Source organism: Scyliorhinus torazame, chromosome 15 (assembly GCF_047496885.1).
Source record: "Scyliorhinus torazame isolate Kashiwa2021f chromosome 15, sScyTor2.1, whole genome shotgun sequence".
Taxonomy (NCBI): Eukaryota; Metazoa; Chordata; class Chondrichthyes; order Carcharhiniformes; family Scyliorhinidae; genus Scyliorhinus; species Scyliorhinus torazame.
In genome coordinates this window covers 18,497,207-18,522,208 of record NC_092721.1, presented here as the reverse complement: position 1 = coordinate 18,522,208, position 25,002 = coordinate 18,497,207, and the positions used below count along the sequence as shown (strand labels likewise).

General features: G+C 46.6%; 1 protein-coding gene and 1 pseudogene across 1 annotated transcript in view; one reads left to right on the top strand and one right to left on the bottom strand.

Annotated features, from left to right (window-relative positions):
- Positions 1 to 6,151: 6,151 nt before the first annotated feature.
- LOC140391537 (kelch-like protein 1) overlaps positions 6,152 to 25,002 on the top strand; it is a 428,416-nt gene continuing 409,565 nt past the window's right edge. Inside the window, exon 1 of the mRNA XM_072476122.1 lies at positions 6,152 to 7,108. Within this exon, the coding sequence (XP_072332223.1) occupies positions 6,696 to 7,108 (413 nt within the window). The 5' untranslated portion in view covers positions 6,152 to 6,695. The remainder of the gene's footprint in view (positions 7,109 to 25,002) is intronic.
- On the bottom strand, positions 12,478 to 12,610 carry LOC140392213 (U4 spliceosomal RNA; annotated as a pseudogene).

The window sequence follows — 25,002 nt, the reverse complement described above, 5'->3', positions numbered from 1 at the left end:
TATTCTTCAAAAACTATCTATCTTTATCTTAAAAACACTTAATGAAGGAGCCTCTACTGATTCACTGGGCAAGGAATTCCATAGATTCACAACCCTTTGGGTGAAGAAGTTCCTCCTAAACTCAGTCCTAAATCTACTTCCCCTTATTTTGAGGCTATGCCCCCTAGTTCTGCTTTCACCCGCCAGTGGAAACAACCTGCCCGCATCTATCCTATCTATTCCCTTCATAATTTTACATGTTTCTATAAGATCCCCCCCTCATCCTTCTAAATTCCAATGAGTACATTCCCAGTCTACGCAACCTCTCCTCGTATCCAACCCCTTCAGCTCTGGGATTAACCTAGTGAATCTCCTCTGCACACCCTCCAGTGCCAGTACGTTCTTTCTCAAGTAAGGAGACCAAAACTGAACACAATACTCCAGGTGTGGCCTCATTAACACCTTATACAATTTCAGCAGAACCTCCCTAGTCTTAAACTCCATCCCTCTAGCAATGAAGGACAAAATTCAATTTGCCTTCTTAATCACCTGTAACATCTTGTAACAAGAGACAAAAGAGTGCTGTGTGCTTTGAGTGCAGCCGATGTAGCTAATGGGAGGGGCGAGGTCTGTCTGGGAAAGTTAGTTGGCTACAAGACTCGCAGTTCAGACCTAAAGGTTTTCTCTCTCCAAGGACTCTGCACCAAGATAAGCAAGTAAAACCTGGTTGTTCACGTTATGCACAAATGGTATTTGAAATATATGGGTTTTCTTAATTGGAACATCGAGGCAGGTTTCAGGAAGCAAGTTAAGATGTTGTAACTGTTGATTGTAAAGCTATTTCTTTGTGGCTAATTTGCTTAATTCTGTGTGTAAACTAAAGTTTGTTTTAACATTAAAGCTGTCTACTGGTCTTTGTTATCATTTCTGTGGTGCAGTAAATATTTTCCCACCATTTTACCAAATGCAAATAGTTGGGTTCTAGTCTGGGATCTTAACCAGATTAAAGTAGATTCATGGCAAGTGTGGAGCCTATGATAAAATAACATTAGCTGTCCACATTACCCACCTACAAACCTAAATTTATTTACATAGTCAACCCCAGACCCTTCACATAATCTATAGCTGTTGCCAATGTTCTGCTGCAGCCGAGAGCGACACAAGGTGCAATTTCAAAATACGTTATCCTGTAACATTTCTACGGCCCAGACTAGATTATTTTAAACTGATTTTCAGTTCATTTTAGTAGATTAATTCCTTGAAATTGTGAAACCTATCCTGTCATCGAGTAAGTTGTGCCACAGTTGTATCTTCCACTACTCTAAGTTTGTTTTGTCACACTTTCCCTTTGCACCAATAAATTTGTTCTACTGTTGTGACACTGTGTCTATTGGAGTAAATGTGATGCCCCCCAACCCACCCTCTAGATTAAAGTAGATTCACGGCAAGTGTGGAACCTATGATAAAATAACATTAGCTGTCTACATTACATGCCTACAAACCTACATTGCTTTACATAATCATCTTAATTCAAAGAGGCATTCATCTTAACACTAAAGCAGAAGCAAATTACCGCGGATGCTGGAAATCTTAAACAAAGACTGAAAATACTGGAAAAACCCAGCAGGTGGCAGCATCTGTGGAGAGAGAAACAGAGTTAATGGGCTGGATCCTTCATTCCTGAGATTAAGTGTTGACGCCGGGGCTGGATTCATGGACTTCCACGACAACAAAACTGGCACCACACCAGGACCGATTCAGCAACCGTGGAGGGGCTAGCACCGGAGCCAGGTGGAGCACAATTAATTCCAATGAAAATGGTGCGGGATCCGCCAGGCCCATGACTGACACTCGGGTGGCTGACAAGCTGCAGCCACTTATACACATTACCCTCCCCACACATTCATCCCAGCCAACAAGATGGCACTGGTTGCACTGGAGCGCGTCCATCGGCTGGGGCCAGAGGGCACCAAGGGGGGTTGCCCTGGGGGGGGGGGCCCATATGACCTGTGGCCCTCAGTTTACAACAGGCAGTCAGCGGCGTGCGCAGCTGCATGGCTGCCTTGCAAGCCGTGGCAATGGTGCTCCGTGCCCATCCACCCCGACCCCACAGCCTACCTCCTGGCCGCCCCCCCAAGCCCTGGGAGAAATCTCCTGCCCAGCGGCACGACTGTCAGCAAACAGTGGAGATATTGGATACTTTACAAACCCCCTCTCTCTCCCTCAGCAACCATGGTGCCTGTTTTATCTTAGGATTCTCTGGGAAGGGAGGAGGTTGCTGCGCCTTTGGCTTTGATCTTTAAGTCATTTTTGTCTACAGGAATAGTGCCAGAAGACTGAAGGATAGCAAATGTTGTCCCCTAGTTCAAGAAGGGGAGTAGAGTCAACCCTGGAAACTATAGACCAATGAGCCTTACTTCTGTTGTGGGCAAAATCTTGGAAAGGTTTATAAGAGATAGGATGTATAATCACCTGGAAAGGAATAATGTGATTAGAGATAGTCAGCACGGTTTTGTGAAGGGTAGGTCGTGCCTCACAAAACCTTATTGAGTTCTTTGAGAAGGTGACCAAACAGGTGGATGAGGGTAAAGCAGTTGATGTGGTGTATATGGATTTCAGTGAAGCGTTTGATGAGGTTCCCCACAGTAGGCTACTGCAGAAAATACGGAGGCATGGGATTCAGGGTGATTTAGCAGTTTGGATCAGAAATTGGCTAGCTGCAAGAAGACAAAGGGTGGTGGTTGATGGGAAATGTTCAGACTGGAGTCCAGTTACTAGTGGTGTACCACAAGGATCTGTTTTGGGGCCACTGCTGTTTGTCATTTTTATAAATGACCTGGAGGAGGGCGTAGAAGGATGGGTGAGTAAATTTGCTGATGACACTAAAGTCGGTGGAGTTGTGGACAGTGCGGAAGGATGTTACAAGTTACAGAGGGACATAGATAAGCTGCAGCGCTGGGCTGAGAGGTGGCAAATGGAGTTTAATGCAGAAAAGTGTGAGGTGATTCATTTTGGAAGGAATAACAGGAAGACAGAGTACTGGGCTAATGGTAAGATTCTTGGCAGTGTGGATGAGCAGAGAGATCTCGGTGTCCATGTACATAGATCCCTGAAAGTTGCCACCCAGGTTGAGAGGGTTGTTAAGAAAGCGTACGGTGTGTTAGCTTTTATTGGTAGAGGGATTGAGTTTCGGAGCCATGAGGTCATGTTGCAGCTGTACAAAACTCTGGTGCGGCCGCATTTGGAGTATTGCGTGCAATTCTGGTCGCCGCATTATAGGAAGGATGTGGAAGCATTGGAAAGGGTGCAGAGGAGATTTACCAGAATGTTGCCTCGTATGGAGGGACGATCTTATGAGGAAAGGCTGAGGGACTTGAGGCTGTTTTCGTTAGAGAGAAGAATGTTAAAAGGTGACTTAATTGAGGCATACAAGATGATCAGAGGATTTTTTGGGGGGGACAGTGAAAGCCTTTTTCCTCGGGTGGTGATGTCTAGCATGAGGGGACATAACTTTAAATTGAGCGGAGATAGATATAGGACAGATGTCAGAGGTAGGTTCTTTACTCAGAGAGTAGTAAGTGCGTGGAATGTCCTGCCTGCAACAGTAGTGGACTCGCCAACGCTAAGGGCATTCAAGTGGTCATTGGATAGACATATGGACGATAAGGGAATAGTGTAGATGGGCTTTAGAGTGGTTTCACAGGTCAGCGCAACATCGAGGGCCGAAGGGCCTGTACTACGCTGTAATGTTCTATGTTCTATGTTTCATGATTTTTAAAAGCACAGGTGAACCTCGCCGTGGGGAATTCGCGCCAGTGGAGGTGGAGCATCGCGGAGGCCCCAGAGAATACCAGGTCACGCCCGCTAATGATATGCCAACGCCGTTTACTGCACACGCATTCTGTAATGCATTGATGCCTCTGTCGAGGCACCGGAGAATTGCAACTTGATGTGAAACCGGCACCCACCACGATTTCCGCGTCGAAACCAATCACATTTCCCGATTCCAGCATCAGCCGATGGAGATTCCCACCCGATGTTTTGAGTCCGTGTGACTCTTCTTTGAAGCTAAAGAGAGGGAGAAATATGATGGGTTTTATGCTGCACCCCTTCTTAAACAGTATAAAATCCATTATATTTCTCTCATTATTTAGTTCTGAAGAAGTAATCCAGACTCGATAACTTTGTTTCTCTCTCCACAGATGTTGCCAGACCTGCTGCGTTTTCCCAGCAGTTTCTGTTCTTGTTTCAGTTTCACACTATTCTCTAAACATTGCAGGTCGAAGTGAGAAGCATCAATCCCTGGTGTAGTGTTTTGTCCCTGTTGGGATAACTTGTCGTGACTAAGTTGTCTTGTTAAATCGCAGTATAATGACCATGGAATTTAGGTAGCAGAAGATAGCAGACAAGCATGTTAATGATCAGTTTCTTCTTGCATGAATTATCCATCAGTTAATGAAAACTTACAACAACCGTGATGGTTTATTTCAATCTCCTGCTCTTTAAAATGCTGACATTCATCAAAATATATGCACGAAGGAATGGGGGTGACGTGCATATGGAGTAAAACATATGAAGGAAAATTAATACTGGTGGCATGGGGATAGTGTGGGGAAAAGGCACTGAAGTGGACCATCAGCCATGATCGTTTTGAATGGCAGAGTAGCGTCGATGGGCTGAATGGTCTACTCCTGCTCCTATATGCCTTATGTTCATTACTGCCTGAGCACTTTTCAAATTAGTCCATGCTGCAGGTATTGCCCTGTATTCCATTGGTAAATGGAACTCTGATAAACAACATTTTAATTAACCAGCGCCACCCATTCCAATTCCACACGCATGCCAGATAATAAAGATTTTACTGTGCTTGGCTGAAAATTAAATAAATCCCAGTGGTGTGGATTTACGTTAGTCAAACGTAGCCAGAAAAGAGAGTGGCAACACATGTGCATAGAATTCAGGGCGGGGGGGGGGGGGGGCAGGGGTCATAAAGACAAAACTACCTGTTTTAAGAGCCTAGAATGAAAATAAAATGTATCTAACGTCACTCTTCCCTTCACAAATGTTTTTCACATCGCCCAGATCAAGCTGAAACACTTTCACGCATTGGTCATTTCAAACTCAGCTGTGACAAGAAGCAATTTTGAGAATGTTGGAAAGCAATTGTGAAATGGCACGGCGTGTTGACACTTTGCAGGGAGCAAGTTGATCGGAGGCAGAGCAGGGTACAGAACAAGCTGCTAAATCTCAGCCACAGACTGACTGGATGGTGCTGGAAAACCCTGGCAATGTGTTTGACTCCCCCCACTTCGCCCCGCGAGAGGTACTCTAATGCTCTAGACTGTCACATTGGGGAGCTGTCATATTCCAGTGAACTGACTCTTCGCTTCTCTCTCTCTCGCAATCGGAACGTACTGAGGTTTTTATTTTGCCTGACAGTTTTGATGTCTCAACATAGGAGGGGGTGGTGGGTGGTGGTTTGGGGGTGGGGGGGGGGGGGAGGGTGGACTGTGTATTTGATAAGTAGGTGACCTTTGTCAAAGAGAGTAACAGGTGATTCTACTCCATCCCCACACTCCAGTTCGCAAACTCGATTTGATTTCCTTGCCCTGGACATATTTCCAATCCCTGCAGCTTTCATACATTATAAATAGGCAATGTGAGCTAGTGCAGGAATCAGGGACGTCTGTGTCTCTTACAGGTCCCTCTCCTGAATCCGGATCAGCAGGAATAGAAGTGTTTTCCTGACCGGTGGGGAGAATCCCATTGACATAAAAAAACTGAAAAATTCAAAGGACTCGGGTATCAATGACAGGCTTTGAATGTGACTGGATGTGTTAGTTCTGAAGGCAGGGGCAGTGGAGGGCTCTGCTCGCTGCTTGTTTGGGAAAGCTAACCTCTCTTTAATAGCTGTGTGTGTGTGAGCAGGGCGAATGGCTCTCTGGCTAATTGCCACCAACTTGTGGCCTCTTGTCACTAGTGAATGACCAGAATGACCCCCCTCCCCCTCCCCTCCTACTCTGGTTGGGTTATTCATTTGGCTTCTCGCTGAGCTCCCGGTGTTCTGGGAGTGTGTGGGTGTGTGTGTGGTGGGGGGTGAGGTGTCGGAGCAAAGCAGCGGGGTGGGTGGGTGCCACCAGAAGCTGGATCAACAGAAAGAGCGAGTGAAACTCTCTCCTGGGTCAGAGCTGAGGCTTCAGAATGAATGCATTGCGTCACTGACAAGGGAGGGAGGGAGACAGAGGAATAATTTGGTTGTGGAATCGGTGGCAGTAGCACAGTTTGTGTGTGTGTGAGAGGGAGAGAGAGAGAGGGGAGCACCAGATTGCTTCCAGGACCTGTCAAGACTACTTGCTAGCTGGAGCTGCGAGGGATTCCCCCCTGGGACAGATGGATGAAGTGCAGGGAAGCTGGTAGGGGTGACTCTGCACATCTGGAAGGTGTTCAAGCCCAGCTGCTGTGCAAGCAGGTTGAATCCTGTGGCAGAAAAAGCTGATTGCTGTTCGCAAAGGTAACATTGTCATTTGCTTTTGAGTGGGGCTGTGTGTGTCAGTCTGCAGCAGATCAATTCCGAGCTCCTCAGCAAGTGACTCCCACACACTTAAAGCACACACAAAAAAAGGCTGTGTGCATTGCCCTGGGAGTTTACTGCTAACTCTGGTTTCTGCTACTTTGACTCACACACACACAGGCACAAGAGTTGAGACAGCAGCAACATGTCAGGCTCCGGGAGGAAGGAATTCGATGTTAAGCACATACTGCGTCTTCGCTGGAAGCTGTTCAACCACCCGCCCTCCAGTTCAGCCGGGTCCGGGGTCTGCCTCCAGCAGCAGCAGCAACAGGACAGCTTCGAGCACTGGGGCACCAGCCAGAACAGGCTGAAGAACCACAATCACGAGAGGGGGAGCGCCTGGAAAAAGAGCAGCCCTTTCAATGGCTTCCTGGCCCCGGGACACAGCAGGGGTGGCACCTTGCAGTGCCAGCCCCAGCAGCGCACCGTCTTCTACGTGGAGACGGTGGAAGAAGTGCCCAGGTTGCAGTTCACCAAGGAGAGCTCAGCGACGCTGCAAGAGGTGCAAAAGGAAGTGCCCACCTGCGAGGGGACAGGCGATGATGGATGCCTGCACAGGTACAGCTTTCAACCTGTAAAAAAGTAACTTTAAAATAATTCCAATTGTATGTCTCACCCTCTTGCATCGAAACTGTTTGAAATGAGTGGGTAGAGAGTACCCCTGTGTTTGACGTGAGTCTCCGTAATAATAATCTTGAGGAAATGATAACAGCAATCCAAGCCCTAAAAAGAGATGTATCTGCACTGGCTTAACCTGTGGAATACTTTCAACATTATTTTACATGCGTAGTCCAAAATAGGTCTGTGTCTTGGAGACAGTCCAAGCAGTAAGATCCTTAACACAGGATGGGTATTGTCAGTCGTAAAACTAAATGAACAGTTTGCCAGAGCAAACTATATAAACACACACTCCCACACACATATATGCAAACATACAAATAAACACAATGACACATTCCCAACCCACATGCATATAAACACACTCCCACATGCATATATATAAACACATACTCCCACATAAATATATACAAACACACACTCCCACATGTATACATATACACAAACACACACTCCCACACAAATATATACAAACACAAACTTTCACACACATATATACAAACACACTCTCCCACACAAATATATACAAACACACACTCCCACATGCATACATACAAACACACACTCCCACACAAATATATACAAACACAAACTTCCACACACATATATACAAACACACACTCCCACACACATTTGTACAAACACACACTCCCACATACATATATACAAACAAAAAGTACCACACACATATATACAATCACACACTCCCACACACATATGTACAAACACTGACTCCCACATGCATAAATACAATCACAAACTCCCACACACATATATATAGCACGGTAGCATTGTGGATAGCACAATTGCTTCACAGCTCCAGGGTCCCAGGTTCGATTCCGGCTTGGGTCACTGTCTGTGCGGAGTCTGCACATCCTCCCCGTGTGTGCGTGGGTTTCCTCTGGGTGCTCTGGTTTCCTCCCACAGTCCAAAGATGTGCAGGTTAGGTGGATTGGCCATGATAAATTTGCCCTTAGTGTCCAAAATTGCCCTTAGTGTTGGGTGGGGTTACTGGGTTATGGGGATAGGGTGGAGGTGTTGACCATGGGTAGGGTGCTCTTTCCAAGAGCCGGTGCAGACTCGATAGGCCGAATGGCCTCCTTCTGCACTGTAAATTCTATGATTCTATGATGATGTGCACGCACACTCCCACACACATATATAAACACTACCGCACTCAAATATACAAATATACACTCATATATATATATATATATACACACAAACACCCACTCCCCACACATATATACACACTCCCACATGCATACATACAAACACACACTTCCACATACATATATATAAACATTCTTTCCCACACACATATGTACATATACATAATCCCATACTCATACCGACACAGACACATATACACAAACAAACACTCCCACACACAGACACATGAACACATACTCCCACATGCATATATACAAACACACACATTCCCACACATATATGCAGAACACACACCCACACACATATATACATACACACACAAACACACACACATATATGCACACTCCCACACACTTGTATATATATATATATATACACATACACATATGTAAACACACTCTCATGCACATATATACACACTCCCACACAAATATATGCATGCACACATACACACATATATACATTCACACTCCCACACACATACATACAAACACTTGCACACACAGATATGCAAACAAATACTCCCGCACACATATATGCACATGCAGATTCCCACACACGTACTCCCACACATGAATATACATGCACACACACGCACATACATAAATACACATACACTCCCACACACATATAAACATACACACATCCCAACACACAAATATTTTTATGCATGCAACACAATCCCACACACACATACACACATATGCACATCATTTTGAATCCTACCTGTCAATGAATTCTAGTTTTAGAATACTTAGCTCAAATCCAATTGACTGTTTACTGGTCACTTTTCCCAGGCATGAAGGGACTTCAGTCTGCCTTACATGCCTCTCGTCATCAGTTTGATTGCAGCTATGGTGAAGATGTACAAGTTGGTCCCATGATGCTGTGTTGGTCTGGGCTGCTGAAGATCTCCAAGGAAGAGAAAATAAACAGTCAAAGGAAGAAACCTTACCCTCCCCTCTTTCTCCCACACTCCCAAAAAAAGACTCAGCATCTTACCTCCACTGCCCGCATTGCATCAGGCATAGTATGGTTGCCCTGAGATCAATTGTCCTTGGGTAACTCGTCAGTGAGCCAAGTGCCTAGTCCTCATCTCTGTGTCTAGATGGTAGCTGCTCAACTGTAGAGACTTCACAATCATGCCTAATTCTATCTTGGTTCAGTATCAGATCAGTCAAACTCTCATCTTCCCATTGACTCTCCAGTGAATTCACTGCAAAGCATATCCCACATCAAAGACATTCTATCCTCAAGTTAGTCTTACCCCCATGTGCAGCATTTACCCACTGATAAACTTAAAGACTTAAAACTTAAAGACCTTAAAAAATAGTCATGAAATAGAATCACACCACTGAAGGAAGCCATTCAGCCCACCATGTCCACATTTGTGTAATGTGTCTAAAAAGGGCGATATCGTAGTACCCAACTTTAAATATGTTCCAAAAGTAAAAATACTGACAAATGTTTGCCATCAAATATGTACCCTCCAGTTCCCATTGTATGCAACATTTATATTCATATTCAAGGCCTTTTACCCTATTTGCGTGGTGTGTAACTTCTAAAAACTCTAATTATGCATATGATAGAGAGAAGAAAGGAGAATGATCTTATCTGTTTGAAATTTTCTGAAAGAGATGGATGCTAAAAGCATCTTTTTGGAAATCTTATTACAGGAAACCCATTATTCCAATTCTCTTTGCAGCACCCATGAATGGCAATAGCAGGTGAATAAATATTTGATTGACATGCGGTATTAACAATCATTTGCACAGTGGGAGTCCTTTTTTACATTCGGACTGAATCGGTTGAGTTTTCTTTAATTACCTTATCAGAGCATGTTTTATGCATTCCCAAGCTGACAATGAACATAGCTGAGAAACGCTGAGGAAACTAAACATTTCTCACCTCTGAATAAATGTGCAGACACAAAACCGGAGCTTTTGTTGATTAGAAAGGCGCTTGATTAATCATTGCAGGGAAACTAAGTGAAGAAGGATAGGATCAGATTCTGTTTTTTTCTCTGTGTGTGTTGAATTAAACATTGGTTGAGAAATCATTTGCACTACAATAAAATAAATTCTTTGCTCCTGGTTATGATCACTGTGATTAGTTTTATTATTAATGTATTCATTTGATTCAACTATATCTGTGCTCAAATGTGAGCTTGCAAAAGAATGGTGCAGAAAGGAAAACACTTGCGTTTATTTAGCAATGTTTTTCAACCAGCAAACCTTTCAAAGCGCTTTACATCTAATGGAGTACTTTTGAAGTGTAGCCACTGTTGTAATGTGGGAAAGGTGGCTGCCAATCTCTGTGCAAAAACCTCCCACAAACAACAATGTGATAATGAGTATTAAATCTATTTTGTTGAATGAGGTGTTGACTGAACGATGAATATTGTCCAGGACACCAGGGTTAATTCCCTTGCTCTTCTTTGAAATAGTGCCATGAGGTCTTTCAAATCCATCCAAACAGGCAAATGAGGCCAATCTGCCACCTTTGACAAAGAGTCATCCAGACTCAAAATCTTAGCTCCCTTCTCTCTCCACAGATGTTGTCAGACCTGCTGAGATTGTCCAGCATTTCCTGTTTTAGTTTCAGATTCCAGCATCTGCAGTAATTTGCTTTTCTCTTCGGCAAATGGGGCCTTGGTTTAACATTCCATCCTAAAGGTGGCACCTCTGAAAGTGCCACACTCGCTCACTTCAGCACTGAAGTGTCAACTTTGATTGTTGTGCTCACACTGTGGAGCAGGATTTGAACCTGGAGACTCCAGGTGGCGGCTCGGTGGTTAGCGCTGCTGCCTCACAGCTCCAGGGTCCCAGGTTCAATTCCGGCCTCGGGTGACTGTCTGTGTGGAGTCTGAACGTTCTCCCCGTGTCTGGATGCTCTGGTTTCCTCCCACAGTCCAAAGATGTGCAGGTTAGGCGGATTGGCCACGATAAATTGCCCCATTAGTGACCAAAGGTCAGGGGAGGGGCGTCACAGGGATAGGGTGGAGGAGTGTGCTGAAGTTGGGTTGCTCTTTCTGAGGGTCAGTACAGACTGAGTGGGCCAAATGGCCTCCTTCTGCACTGTGGGAATCCTGTGACTCAAAGGCAAGCATGCCACCAACTGAGCCACATGATGAACGCCATATATTAAGTGCCAACTGGAGGTAAGATGATAGCACTCTTGCCTCTGTGGCATAAGGTTATGAATTCAAGTCCCGCTCCAGAACATGAGCACAGAAATCCACAGGAGTGCTGCAGTCTTGGAAGTCACGGCTTTTGGAAGAGATTCTAAACCAGAGCCCCCTTCTCGCTTTGATGAATTTAAAGATCCCACAGCACTATTTTGAAGGAGAGTTATCCTCAGCGCCCTGGCCAAAACTTATCCTTCAATCACCATCACAAAAACAGATGAGCCGGTCATCGCTGTGTTATGGGAGCTTTCTGTGTGCAAATGATTGTCATGTTTCCTACATTACTGCAGTGGCTACATTTCAAAGGGGCTGGTTTAGCACACTGGGCTAATTCGCTGGCTTTTAAAGCAGACCAAGGCAGGCCAGCAGCACGGTTCAATTCCCCTACCAGCCTCCCCGAACAGGCGCCGGAATGTGGCAACTAGGGGCTTTTCACAGTAACTTCATTTGAAGCCTACTTGTGACAATAAGCAATTTTCAAAGTTGTTTTATTGACGATAAAGCACATTGGGATGCACTGAGGCCATAAAGAATTCTATATGAATGCAGGTATTTCTATCGGCCTAATTTGCTGGATGGGATTGGGCTGTATGCCTGATATTTACACCCTGCCTTATTTTACTGTCCCTTAACCATCTTTGCACCTGATTCCATGACTTCTTCCAGGAGCGGGCTAGATTAGAGATTCTCCGAATGTCATGATTTTGTTGAAAATGTCTTCAACTTTCTACTGAAGGCTTGGCTCCTGTTAGAAGCATATACAGCAGAGAAACAGACTATTTGGCCCAGCGTTTATGCTCCACACAAGCCTCACTTTCCTCTTCATCTAACCCAATCAGCTTAACCATCCATTGCGTTCTCCCTCTTGTGTTTATCTAGCTCCCGTTGAATCCAGCGGTGCTATTCTTTTAACAGATAGGAAGGAATAAATTCAAAGAAAAAAGCTGGGACTATCAAAAACATTGCAACAGCTAGCTGCGTCTCAAGTCATAGCAGTGGAATATTGGAAAATGTTTCCAATAAGCAATAATCGCGCCTTAGTTAAACTACATGGACAATATTATTGTCCCTTGCGCAAAACAGATTACAGAGTAATCTGGACCTGCCACCTTCCAGTCCTTCATTCAATATCCACAATTCAGACACGAGAGAATTGGCAAGCTGCCTCTGACCGCGAGGACATCTGACCAATCCATAGAACCATAGAATTTACAGTGCAGGAGGAGGCCATTTCGCCCATCGAGTCTGCACCAGCCTCTGGAAAGAGCACCCTACTTAAGCCCCATGCTTCCACCCCATCCCCTGCTCCACGGGCAGTATCCAGGGTCCTCGGGGGGGGGGGGGGGGGGGGGGGAGGTGGGGCGCTTGGGCAACTGACCCTGGGAGTTGCCCCCACTGTGGCCTGGCCCGCGATCGGTGCCCACCGATCCGCCGGCGGGCCTGTGCCGTGGAGGCACTCAATTCCTCCACGTCGGCCGCTGTAACAGCTCGCGATGGCCGACGCGGAGATGAACCCCCCTGCGCTGGGATGTGCTGGTGCTCCAGAGCATGCGCCAACTCGTGCCAGCCGGCTGAGGCCCTTCGGCACCGGTTGGCATGGTGCCAAGCCCCTTTCCTGCCGGCCGGCGCGGCACAAACCACTCCGGCGCCGGACTAGCCCCTGAAGGTGCGGAGGATTCCGCACCTTCGGGGCGGCCTGAAACCGGAGTGGTTCACGCCACTTCTCTGCACCAGAGTTGCCCGCCCCGCCGGTTGTTGCAGAATCCCGCCCGGGGAGAACGTGCAGATTCCACTCAGACAGTGACCCAAGCCGGGAATCGAACTGAGACCCTGGAGTTGTGAAGCAACTGTGCTAACCACTATGCTACCGTTCTGCGCCAGATAGTATTCTCCTCTGATGCTTGTAGTGCTCTGTGCATCTGCTGGTATGTAAAGGGTTAACAACTGTATCATAGTGTTAGAAAGCCACTCGATGGCCGCACTAGATTCATATCTATAAACTGAACTCAGAGGATCTTCCCTCCTCTTCGAACCAATGCTCACCCGATTACCGGCAGGACTTCCTGCATCACAATCAGGAACAGGAATTTTGCCCCTTCAAATCCCAATTCGCTGCGGCCATTTACCACCCTTGATACTTCCCCCAAACTGAGATCACCTCATTCTACACGGGTGGAGATTGTACCTGGGAAAGTTCTAGCCTACGTGGCTCCAGCACCTTTATCCATTATATTATGGGGTAATTTATGAATGATTAATAAGGACGAAGGGCTTTGCTTATGGGATAGACCTGAGAAGCTGGGATTGTTCTCCTTCTGTCAAAGAAGATGAATGGGAGTTTTTCAAAATGGAGAAGTTTGCGCAGAGTAGCTCAAGAGGATCACTTTCCACTGGCAGGAGGGTTGGTAACCAAGATAATTGGCAAAAAAAACAGGGAGCAGTTGCTGTGCTGAGTATTTATTTTGCTCAGCGTGTTGGCATGATCGAGAACCTGCAGCCTGAGCCAGTGGTGGCAACGGATTCTACAATAACAGAAGATTCTACAAAAAGAGAATTGGATGCGCAGTTCAATAGGAGTGAGCAAGGCAACATATAAGGCACGGGAAATGAGCAGGGAAATGTTGGGAAAACTCAGCAGGTCTGGCAGCATCTCTGGAGAGAGAAACAGAGTGAACATTTCACCTCTGCTATTACCCTTCTCCCGAAGAAATAGCCGAGCAAAGGTTGCCTGAACCACAGACAGATTGTAAACGTACGTGAAGGAGGCGGTGGATTGAGCTCCCCTGCGAGGTGGCCCGCAGGTTTTGTTTTAGATTGTCAGTTACGATGCATATATTAAACACGGGATTCATGATGCAATGAGTTTGAAAATATGCCACACAATTTGGCGGGGGAATTGGGGAGGAATGACAGAACAAAAAGATTATCAGATGAGGTGGCTGACTCTTACAAAATCAATCTTCTGTTCAGTGTGTTTCAGTAGCAGCGTGGCAGAATGCAGGTACATCTGATTGTGAAAGGTGGAATTGCATGACTTCTCCCCTTAGGGGCTGCAATTCTCCCCTGGCTGTGTTGTCTGTGCAGAAACCTCTCATGATTCCCACTTAATCACCATGCCCTGGCATGGAAATGGCTCGTAGGTAGAAAAAATGAGCTTGGTGCGAAGTATGGTCCTTATTTTCCATTTAGAAGATGAATGCGTATTATGTTCCAGTTCTTTATACCACTCCACAACCTTGCCACAGTTACAGCAGTGAGGATAAAATTACATTACCAAATGCTTCCATACCAAGTAGTTTAATATCTAAATGGTGGACAAATGTTCCCCCCCCCCCCCCGACTTCCACACAAAAGGTTAGATTATGCTTTTTCTTTTACCTTTAGTGATTTAACTTTTCATTAACATCATCACCAATGCGAATTCTAACAATTTGTCAAAGTACAAGCTGAATATATTTCTATTGCATCGGCTGCTGCTGTGATACTTCACTACGACGGCAAGTTTGTAATAAAATCACCACCGGAACTATTTCTCCTCCACCTCCCAGCCACTGGCATAAATCACTTACATCCAACCACAATTCAACAGCAGCACTGCGTCGAAAATCGATTCGCATGGAACAGAAACAAGAAAAAAATAAATAAAACACAAGTCGATCGCCGTTTAATGGCCTGTGCTGAAATGTCTGCATGTATGTAGGATGGGCAGCGACATGATTTGCCTTGTTTGTGATCCTCCCAGTGTTGAATAGTAGACCAAGACCAGGCTGCTGGCTTGTTGGCAATTGGAGTTATAGCGTGAGCCCGTCTGTGGGGACTGTGAAATGGTTGAGTCTGACTTTCTGACATGCAGTTCCAGCATGTAAGTGTCCATGAAGGTTCCAATTTACACCCATTTTCGAAACTGGGTGAATGCCTAGGGCAGACATGTCGAATAAGTTAAAGGTCATTTTTTTCTTCTTTTGCACAACATCAGCAAATTTACATAAAAGTTATATATATTCTTTATTCATTCATGGGATGTGGGCTACGCTTCTCAGCCAGCATTTATGGCCCATCGCTAATCGCCCTTGGGAAGGTGGCGGCCAGATGCGTCCTTGTACTACTGCCACCTCTGTGGTGTCGGTACACCCACAGTGCTGTTAGGGAGGGAGCGCCAGGACTTTGACCCAGTGACAGTGAAGGAACGGCGGGAAATTTCCCAGCCAGGGTGGTGAGTAACTTGGAGGGGAACCTCCAGGTGGTCATGTTCCCATGTCCTTCTAGACGGTCACGGGTCGTGGGTTTGGAAGGTGTGAACTGTGTCACATCGTAGAGCTCAATGCTGACACTTACGTCTTGAGACAATGGTAAAACCTAGTAGTGTATGTGACCAAGCCAGCCTCATCAATTTCATGTTCAAGTGGCACTTGGGAATGTTTCAAGTGGGTGGGCAGAGGGTAACAGAATGAACAATCTGAGTAGTTGCCATCGAATAAAAGTGACATTTAAAACGTATGTTATTTTTTTTGAATTACTACTTTGAAAAATATTTTTATTGAGGCATTTATATATTTACACATCAAACACAATCACAAGCCAACAGGGCTGGAAATAACCAAATCAACTAAACACCTAACACCCCATCATCCCGCATCCCACTCCCCCGCTCCCCCACCTCCCTATTTTATTCTCCCCCCCCCACCATTGCTGACATCTTAACTGTTCTCAAAGAAGTCGATGAACGGCTGCCATCTCCGGGCAAACCCCTCCACAGACCCTCTCAAGGCAAACTATATCTTTTCCAGCCTGAGGAACTTTGCCAGGTCGCTCACCCACCCCACCGGTTTCGGGTGCCCCGAGTCCCTCCATTCTAATAATATCTGTCTCCGGGCTACCAGGGAGGCAAAGGCCTCTCTGGCCCCCTGGACTCTCGGGTCTTCTGATACTCCGAAGATTGCCACTTCTGGACTCGGGGCCACCTCACCTTCAGGATCTCCGACTTAACGTCAGCAAACCCCTGCCAGAATCCCCCAAGCTTCGACAAGCCCAAAACATATGGACATGATTTGCGGGCCCTCCCGCACACCGTCCACAGCTATCCTCCACCCCCTCAAAAAACTTGCTCATTCTGGCCACCATCACGTGCGCCCTGTGGACCACCTTAAACTGAATAAGGCTAATCCGAGCACATGATGAGGATGCGTTTACCCTCATCAGAGCCTCTCCCACATCCCAGCCTCCAGCTCCCTACCCAACACTTCCTCCCACTTGCGCTTCATTACCCCTATCGGGGCTCCCTCCAACTCCATCAACTCCTTGTAAAGTTCTGACACTTTGCCCTCCCCTACCCCTGTTCTTGACACCACCTTGTCCTGCAGCCCCTGGAGCGGCAGGTGAGGAGAGGGTGGTCCCTGCTTCCGAACAAAATCCCTCACCTGCAAATACCGGAACCCATTCCCGGTGGGCAACTCAAACTCACCCACCGAACCCTCCAAGCTCGGAAAGCTGCCCCAACAAATAGATCCCCATTAAAAAAATTATTTCTACAAGTGCATAAGCTTAATACACAATCTATCAATAATAGAATCCTTACAGTGCAGAAGGAGGCCATTTGGACCATCAAACCTGCAGCGACCCTCCGAAAGAGAAACCTACCTCGGCCCTCTCCCCTGCCCTATCCCTGTAACTACGTAATCCCACCTAACCTTTGGGCTTGAAGGGGCATGGCCAATCCACCTAACCCGCGCATCTTTGGACTGTGGTAGGAAAAGGGAGCACCCGGAGGAAGCCCACGCAGGCACCCAAGGTCGGAATCGAACCCGGGTACCTGACTCTGTGGCGTAGCAATGCAAACCACTATGCCACCATGCTGCAATCAATTCACTCTGACAGCCGATAAGACACATTGGGCTGAATGGTCTCCTTTTGTGCTGTAAAACAATGGCAGGCACGGTTGCATAGTGGTTAGCATAATTGCTTCACAGCTCCAGGGTCCCAGGTTCAATTCCCGGCTTGGGTCACTGTCTGTGCGGAGTCTGCACGTTCTCCCCGTGTCTGCGTGGGTTTCCTCCGGGTGCTCCGGTTTCCTCCCACAGTCCAAAGATGTGCAGGTTAGGTGGATTGGCCATGCTAAATTGCCCTTAGTCTCCAAAATTGCCCTTAGTGTTGGGCGGGGTTACTGGGTCATGGGGATGGGGTGGGGGTGTGGGCTTGGGTAGGGTGCTCTTTCCAAGAGCCGGTGCAAACTCGATGGGCCGAATGGCCTCCTTCTGCACTGCAAATTCTATAGTTAACAGTTTTGTGATTCTGGAGCAGCTTAGGGCCACAGTAGAGTAGGGGACACAATGTTGCATGAGATTCTGTTCTGTGCACTGTTGATATGGCAATTATCAGGATAAGTCTGATCTTAAGCTGCTGATCGGCCCAAAGAGAATGCCATCACTCCTGCTGACCTGCCTGGTGATTGTGGGTCACTGATACATAAGGGAAACAGATTCTTCAACCACTGAGAACTTTCGTGGTTCTCAAATTGCGCCTTTAGCCGGCTCTGATTTGAAAGCAAAAATTCACTCGCTCAAAAAATACAATTTACAGATACTGCGTGTTTGGAAATAGAGGAAATGCTGGAAACATTTAGCAGGTCAGCCTGAATCTGTGGAGCGTTAAACGTTGCAATGCTGGACACCTTGGCCAGAACTGAGAAGACGTTGCCAATCAACAGCGGTTTTTATATTTAAATAATAACCCATCACAACGGGGAAAGAGAAGGGCACACACTTTAAGCATCGAAGCGGGATGAATAAGGGTTTTGATTCCATGTGAAGGGACCCCTTTGATGTTCAAGCAACTGCAGGAACCTGGAGTTACATCCCTTAGATTTGCAACAATGGCCAAAGTTCCAGAAGAGAACAAGAAGGTCTGACATTATACAAATGTACAGCATGTGAAGTTTAAAAAAAAAATGTTTATTAACAGTTTTTTAACAAAAATTTCAACCATACAAACAAACCCCCCCCCCCCCCCCCCCCCCCCCCACCGTAACAAAAAAGAAAGAAAGCTCGCATAGCAAGACATGAACATGGCAAGTCAATATGATACAGAACTTTGTACATTGGATTCCTCCCGTACATGTCAGTTTTCCGGATCATTCATGTGTCTTCTTGCTCAATGCCCCCCAGAAAAAAAACCTTCCCCCCCCTCCCTCCTCTCCCCCCCCCCACGAAAGATATCCCCCCCCTCCCCACCCCCACCCCCTCCCCCCCTGGGTTGCTGTTGCTGCAGTCCGACCTTCATCTAAAGCTCCGCGAGATAGCCTAGGAACGGTTGCCACCGCCTGTAGAACCCCTGCGCAGACCCTTTCAAGGCAAACTTTATCCTCTCCAACTTGATAAATCCAGCCATATCATTTATCCAGGCCTCCACGCTGGGGGGCTTCGCCTCTTTCCACATTAACAAGATCCTTCGCCGGGCTACTAGGGACGCAAAGGCCAGAATGCCGGCCTCTTTCGCCTCCTGCACTCCCGGCTCGTCCACTACTCCAAATAGTGCTAGCCCCCAGCTTGGCTTGACCCGGACTTTCACCGCCTGAGATACTATTCCCGCAACTCCCCTCCAGAACCCCTCCAATGCCGGGCATGACCAAAACATATGGACATGGTTCGCCGGACTTCCTGAGCACCTCCCACATCTGTCCTCCACCCCAAAGAACCTACTCAGCCTCGCCCCCGTCATATGCGCTCTGTGCACTACCTTAAACTGTATCAGGCTAAGCCTGGCACATGAGGAAGAGGAGTTAACCCTACTTAGGGCATCAGTCCACAGCCCCTCCTCAATCTCCTCCCCCAGCTCCTCTTCCCATTTACCTTTCAGCTCCTCTACCATAGCCTCCCCCTCTTCTTTCATCTCCTGGTATATCGCTGACACTTTGCCCTCCCCGACCCATATGCCCAAGATCACCCTGTCTTGAATCCCCTGTGCCGGGAGCAGCGGGAATTCCCTCACCTGCCGCCTCACAAATGCCCTCACTTGCATGTACCTGAAAGCATTTCATGGGGGTTGTCCAAATTTCTCCTCCAGCGCCCCTAAGCTCGCAAACGTCCCATCGATGAACAGGTCCCCCATTCTTCTAATCCCTGCCCGATGCCAGCTCTGAAACCCCCCCGTCCATCCTTCCTGGGACAAACCGATGGTTATCCCTAATCGGGGACCACACCGAGGCTCCCAACGCTCCTCTGTGTCGTCTCCACTGCTCCCAGATCTTTTACGTTGCCGCCACCACCGGGCTCGTGGTGTACCTTGTCGGCGAGAGTGGCAGCGGTGCCATCACCAGCGCCCCCAGGCTCGTTCCTTTGCAGGACGCCATCTCCAACCTCTTCCACGCCGCCCCCTCTCCGCATGTGAAGAGTTAATGTTATTTTAAAACTAGCCACTAGAGGGAGCTAAGGGGCAGTACTATAAATTGCACTGACTCTTAGATTTCTGGGAGAGCGGGCTGGAGAGGGCAGATTAGAGTTTAGTGGGTCCTGGAGTAGAGTGCATTGTAGCGCAGGTAAGATCGAGTATAATCGTATTGTTCTGCAACACTGATCCTGGACTCAAAAGAAAATCTACTAGATAGACTCCATCCCAGCGTAAACAGTCTGAAGTTGGAGGTATCTTAATAATAATAATAATAATAATAATTGTTTATTGTCACAAGTAGTCTTCAATGAAGTTACTGTGAAAAGCCCCTAGTTGCCACATTCCAGCACCTGTTCGGGGAGACCAGTACCGGCCTCCCCGTATTCAGAACGCAGATAAATGTAACTGTTGGTACGGCTGTTAGGTTAACCAGTCGAGTGCACGGACAATTAAAATTCCTTGATGCTATAATTGTGGACATATTTCAAAGTAGATCTATTGCTAATTTCCTTATTCAGGAAGCGATGCCTGTGCGATTTGATTTACTTCGAAACCACGCTGAACTCTGAAAGGACGCTGCGTGTGGTAGTCTCAAACCCCAATGAAAACAGTTTAAAACAGGAAACATTACAGATGCGCTACATGTATCCAAAGTCATGCAGCAGCAGGATTAGTTTATTTGCTTCTGCTCGGGGGAAGCAGCTAGAGGCTGACTCACTTCTGATGGAGGGTGAAGATGGAGTGAGGTGGCAGCGTGCAACTTTAAGTAAAACTATGAATTGTGGGGGCTGTGAAATCACCAACGATTCAGCCTTCAGTCACTACTTTCAAGAGAGCAGGGGAGAAAATCCAAGGGAAGCTGGAAGAGGGAGAGGGATAAGCGCTATGATATTATGTAAGGACACCCATTGTAGAATTATTCATCACAGGCAACTTTTTCTTTCCTCATTAGTAACAGAGCTTTGACCTGTATTTACTGCTCTCACATTGCCAGAAGAGGAAATCCATCATTAGAGAAGTCTGTGTCTGACTAATCCTGCTGGAATTAAAAGGTTTGCAATGACTGACAGCAGCGTGATCTAATTGACTGATCTCTCCACCGATGATTTATGATGCAAAGAACAGTTTATTCTCATGAACGAAATAAGCATTTTCGATTGGCTGGCAATACATATTTTATTATGTTCAAATGCATCTGTGTACACTGAATCATAGATTTTCAATGAACCTGACGCATCTATAATTTTAATATTCAGTACCAGGTGCTGGAGATAGGGTGAGAATTTTGCAGGCTGCAAGAGGTATTCAAGTCCCTCCCCCAACCCTCACAAAAAAAGAGTGGCTGCAGACAGGATCAGAGCAACTGGGAGAAGCAATTCAGCCCTTCGAACTTGTTCCTCCATTCAGGTTTAGCTCAGTGGGCTAGACAGCTGGTTTGTGATGCAGAACAAGGCCAGCAGCGCGGGTTCAATTCCCGTACCAGCTGAGAATTCTGAATTCTCCCTTCGTGTACCCGACAGGTGCCGGAATGTGGCGACTAGGGGATTTTCACAGTAACTTCATTGCAATGTAAGCCTACTTGTGACAATAAAAAGATTATTATTATTATAGTGTGGAGATGCCGGCGTTGGACTGGGATAAGTACTGTAAGAAGTCTTACAACACCAGGTTAAAGTCCAATAGGTTTGTTTTGAATCACTAGCTTTCGGAGTGCTGCTCCTTCACCTGAGGAAGGAGCAGTGCTCCGAAAGCGAGTGATTCAAAACAAACCTGTTGGACTTTAACCTGGTGTTGTAAGACTTCTTACTATTATTATTATAGATCAAGGCAGTTCTGCCTCTTAACACTGTCTATCTGAATTAGTCCATAACCATTATTGGCCTTGCCAATCAAAAATAAAGATGGGAAATTTAGAACTTAGGTGCTGCCTGGACAAAAACCAATATCCGTCAGTGAGCACGGTGTGTGTGTGTGTGTGGGGGGGGGAGGGGTGCGGGGGGGGGGGGGGAGGGGTGCGGGGGGGGGGGGGGGAAGGAGACAATAATAATAATCTTTATTGCCACAAGTAGGCTTACATCAACAGTGCAATGCAGCTACTGTGAAAAACCCCTAGTCGTCATATTCCGGCGCCTGTTCAGATACACAGAGGGAGAATTCAGAATGTCCAGATTACCTAACAACATGTCTTTTGGGATTTGTGGGAGGAAACTGGAGCACCTGGAAGGAACCTACGCAGACACGGTGAGAACGTGCAGACTCCACACAGACAGTGACCCAAGTTGGGAATCGAACCTGGGACCTTGAAGCTGTGAAGCAATAGTGCTAACCACTGTGCTACCGTGCCGCCGTATTCACGGAAATGGGAAAGGGTGTTGAAGCCGGCCTCAGCAATGACGGCTTTTTCCGGCCAATAATTCCACACTTAGAGAAAAAAAGCAAGGAGTGGGTCCCACAACATATAACTCTATTTTGCCTGCCTTACGAGCAACTCAGTCCCTCGAGGATTGCGGTTCCCATTTTTAAAGGCTGTCCCATTGCGATGGAGTTCATCCTGGAAGACCCCCCCCCCCCCGCCCACCCCAGCACCACCCAGTCACTGCCCTCAACACTGCTCAGGCAGTGCCAGGTGGCAGTGCCTGGGTAGTGCCTGGACAGAGTCTGGCATGGCCCTCTCCCCCCTGAGCAATGCACACACCTGAGCTCCCCAGGGAGGTCTGCTTATCAGGTGCACACCTTGGGAGATTAGTTTTTTTTTCATTCTCCTGTACTCACATCGGCGATTTTGGTTTTCCTGATGGGCCGAGTGAGAATGAAGTCTGTCTTAGAGGCCTGATCATGATATGCTAATTAATTTCAATGATGCTCCCATCGTGGAATACCGGGTGATGCGCCCCCTTTATTGCATCATGTGGTCCTGTCGATGTGAAACGAGATTTGCGTGTTCTCGTGAGAGTTTCCACTCCCATTGCCAAACCCGTCTAATGTAATCAGGAGCAGAAAATCCTGGCCAGGGTGATGGGTAAATGAGTCTTGGTGTGGAGAAAGAGTTTTGAATGGGCACAAATTTACGGAGGGTGCAAGGTGGTGTTATATTACACTTTGTGGTAATATGTCATTATTCTTTGCCTTGTGATCCAGAATGGTCAGATGAGTTGATGATAAAGAAACCACCAATTTTTAGATTGAAGCCAAACTAATTTATTGAATAACAATTAATTTAAATAAAGTTCAAACACACTACAGAGCTATAACTATTAATAAAGTAAGGGTGAGTCTGTAAAACAGCAATCTATAATCTAGTATTAACTAATGATGACCTCGTGCTAACGCTCTCTCTAATCTAAACTATTCCTCAAGCTGTGATCAAAACTTCTCCTTTGCTAACTACACACGATTCCCTGAGGTCTGATATTTATACTGGGAACTGGTAGTGCCCTCTAGCGTTTGAATTACACTGAGATGTAATAATTAACCCTTCACTGGCATACCTATATAGAACATGCAGTGCAGAAGGGGGCCATTCGGCCCATCGAGTCTGCACTGACCCACTTCAGCCCTCACTTCCACCCTATACCCGTAACCCAATAACCCCTCCTAACCTTTTTGGTCACTAAGGGCAATTTATCATGGCCAATCGACCTAACCTGCATGTCTTTGGACAGTGGGAGGAAACTGGAGCACCCGGAGGAAACCTATGCAGACATGGGGAGAACGTGCAGACTCCGCACAGACAGTGACCCAGCGGGGAATCAAACCTGGGATCTGGCACTGTGAAGCCACAGTGCTCGCCACTTGTGCTACCGTGCTGCCCTGTGCTATATACATATCATTACAGGTGGGAGGCTGGCCAGAAATATATTTGAATTGTCGAGTCATGCGAATACATATTTGTGCAAGTGCTACTTACAGAACCAATTGGATGGGCATGAGTGAGAATGGGAAATTTGAGTCCTTTAGTTACTTATCCCTGTGGTGGACATCTTCTTAAATGCTGCGATATCACATTGCTGGTTAAAGATTTGGTCAACGTGGGAGGCAAAAGACCTACAATGTGACACCAGAGGCCAGATTTTCAAAGCTGAGTCGGGAATCTGACACCCAGAGGAATTTCGGATCCCAATCCCATGCCTGACCTGCATCACCATTGCAAAGTCATTTTCAAATCTAAATGGCCCAATTGTCTGGGAGACAGGTTCGGAGCCCAATTAGAAGCGCTGAACGCTTCCGGTAGGCGGGAGCTGTCTGCTTGACTGCAGGGGCAAAGGCAGGTGGCAGCCATGTTTGGGAACTGTCACGCTAATTAGAGCCGGCAGGTCCCCAGATGGCCAGGAGATAGAAAATGGAGGAAAACGACCATTCAGAAGAAAGGAAGTTATGGTGGGTTGGCCCCATCAGCAGTTGGCCCGTCATGTTTCCGTTTTTAACAAATAAAAGAAAAATTTCACGATGTCCCCGCATTGAAACTGCACCAAACTGCACCAATCTGTTTGGGTTTTCCAAAGGAAAGATTGAAAATGGCTTCCCTGACCTTAGCAAGCTCATTACCTTAAGCAGCTTAAAGAGCAGATAATTGGCAGCAAGTGGGTAGTCCATTCTCTGTCCCCGTCAACCATTTGAAACTTTTGGCTATCTCAGAGAAATCGGAATCATGAGTCGATCAGTGGGACTGGTATTTTCAAATCCCGGATATCGTAGATCCAGACCCCCGTCCATGAGTCTATGGGGAATGTGCATTTACATATTTTTGTTCTTTGCTTTCCTCTGAAGTAAGCCATGTTGCAATTGATGCCGGGATAAATTGCCGGCAATGTTTATATTTTCATCAATCTTCTTGTTCCTTGGTCCCACATTAGTTGCAACTAATCTGTGAATATTTTATTACTTCATTGTAATGACAAGGAAGATGCTCAGGAAGGAAATACTTCATCGTTCAATGCTGTGATTACCTAGAAAGCGTGAAAATTAAAAGAATGATCCATTCGACACTGTAATAAGTCTGCAGGAAAAAAGCTTCCTCGCTACATTTTTCAAACTTCCTTTCAGCCAGGTTATCTGTTTCACATGTTTTATGTGCAATTTAGGGACTTTTCTG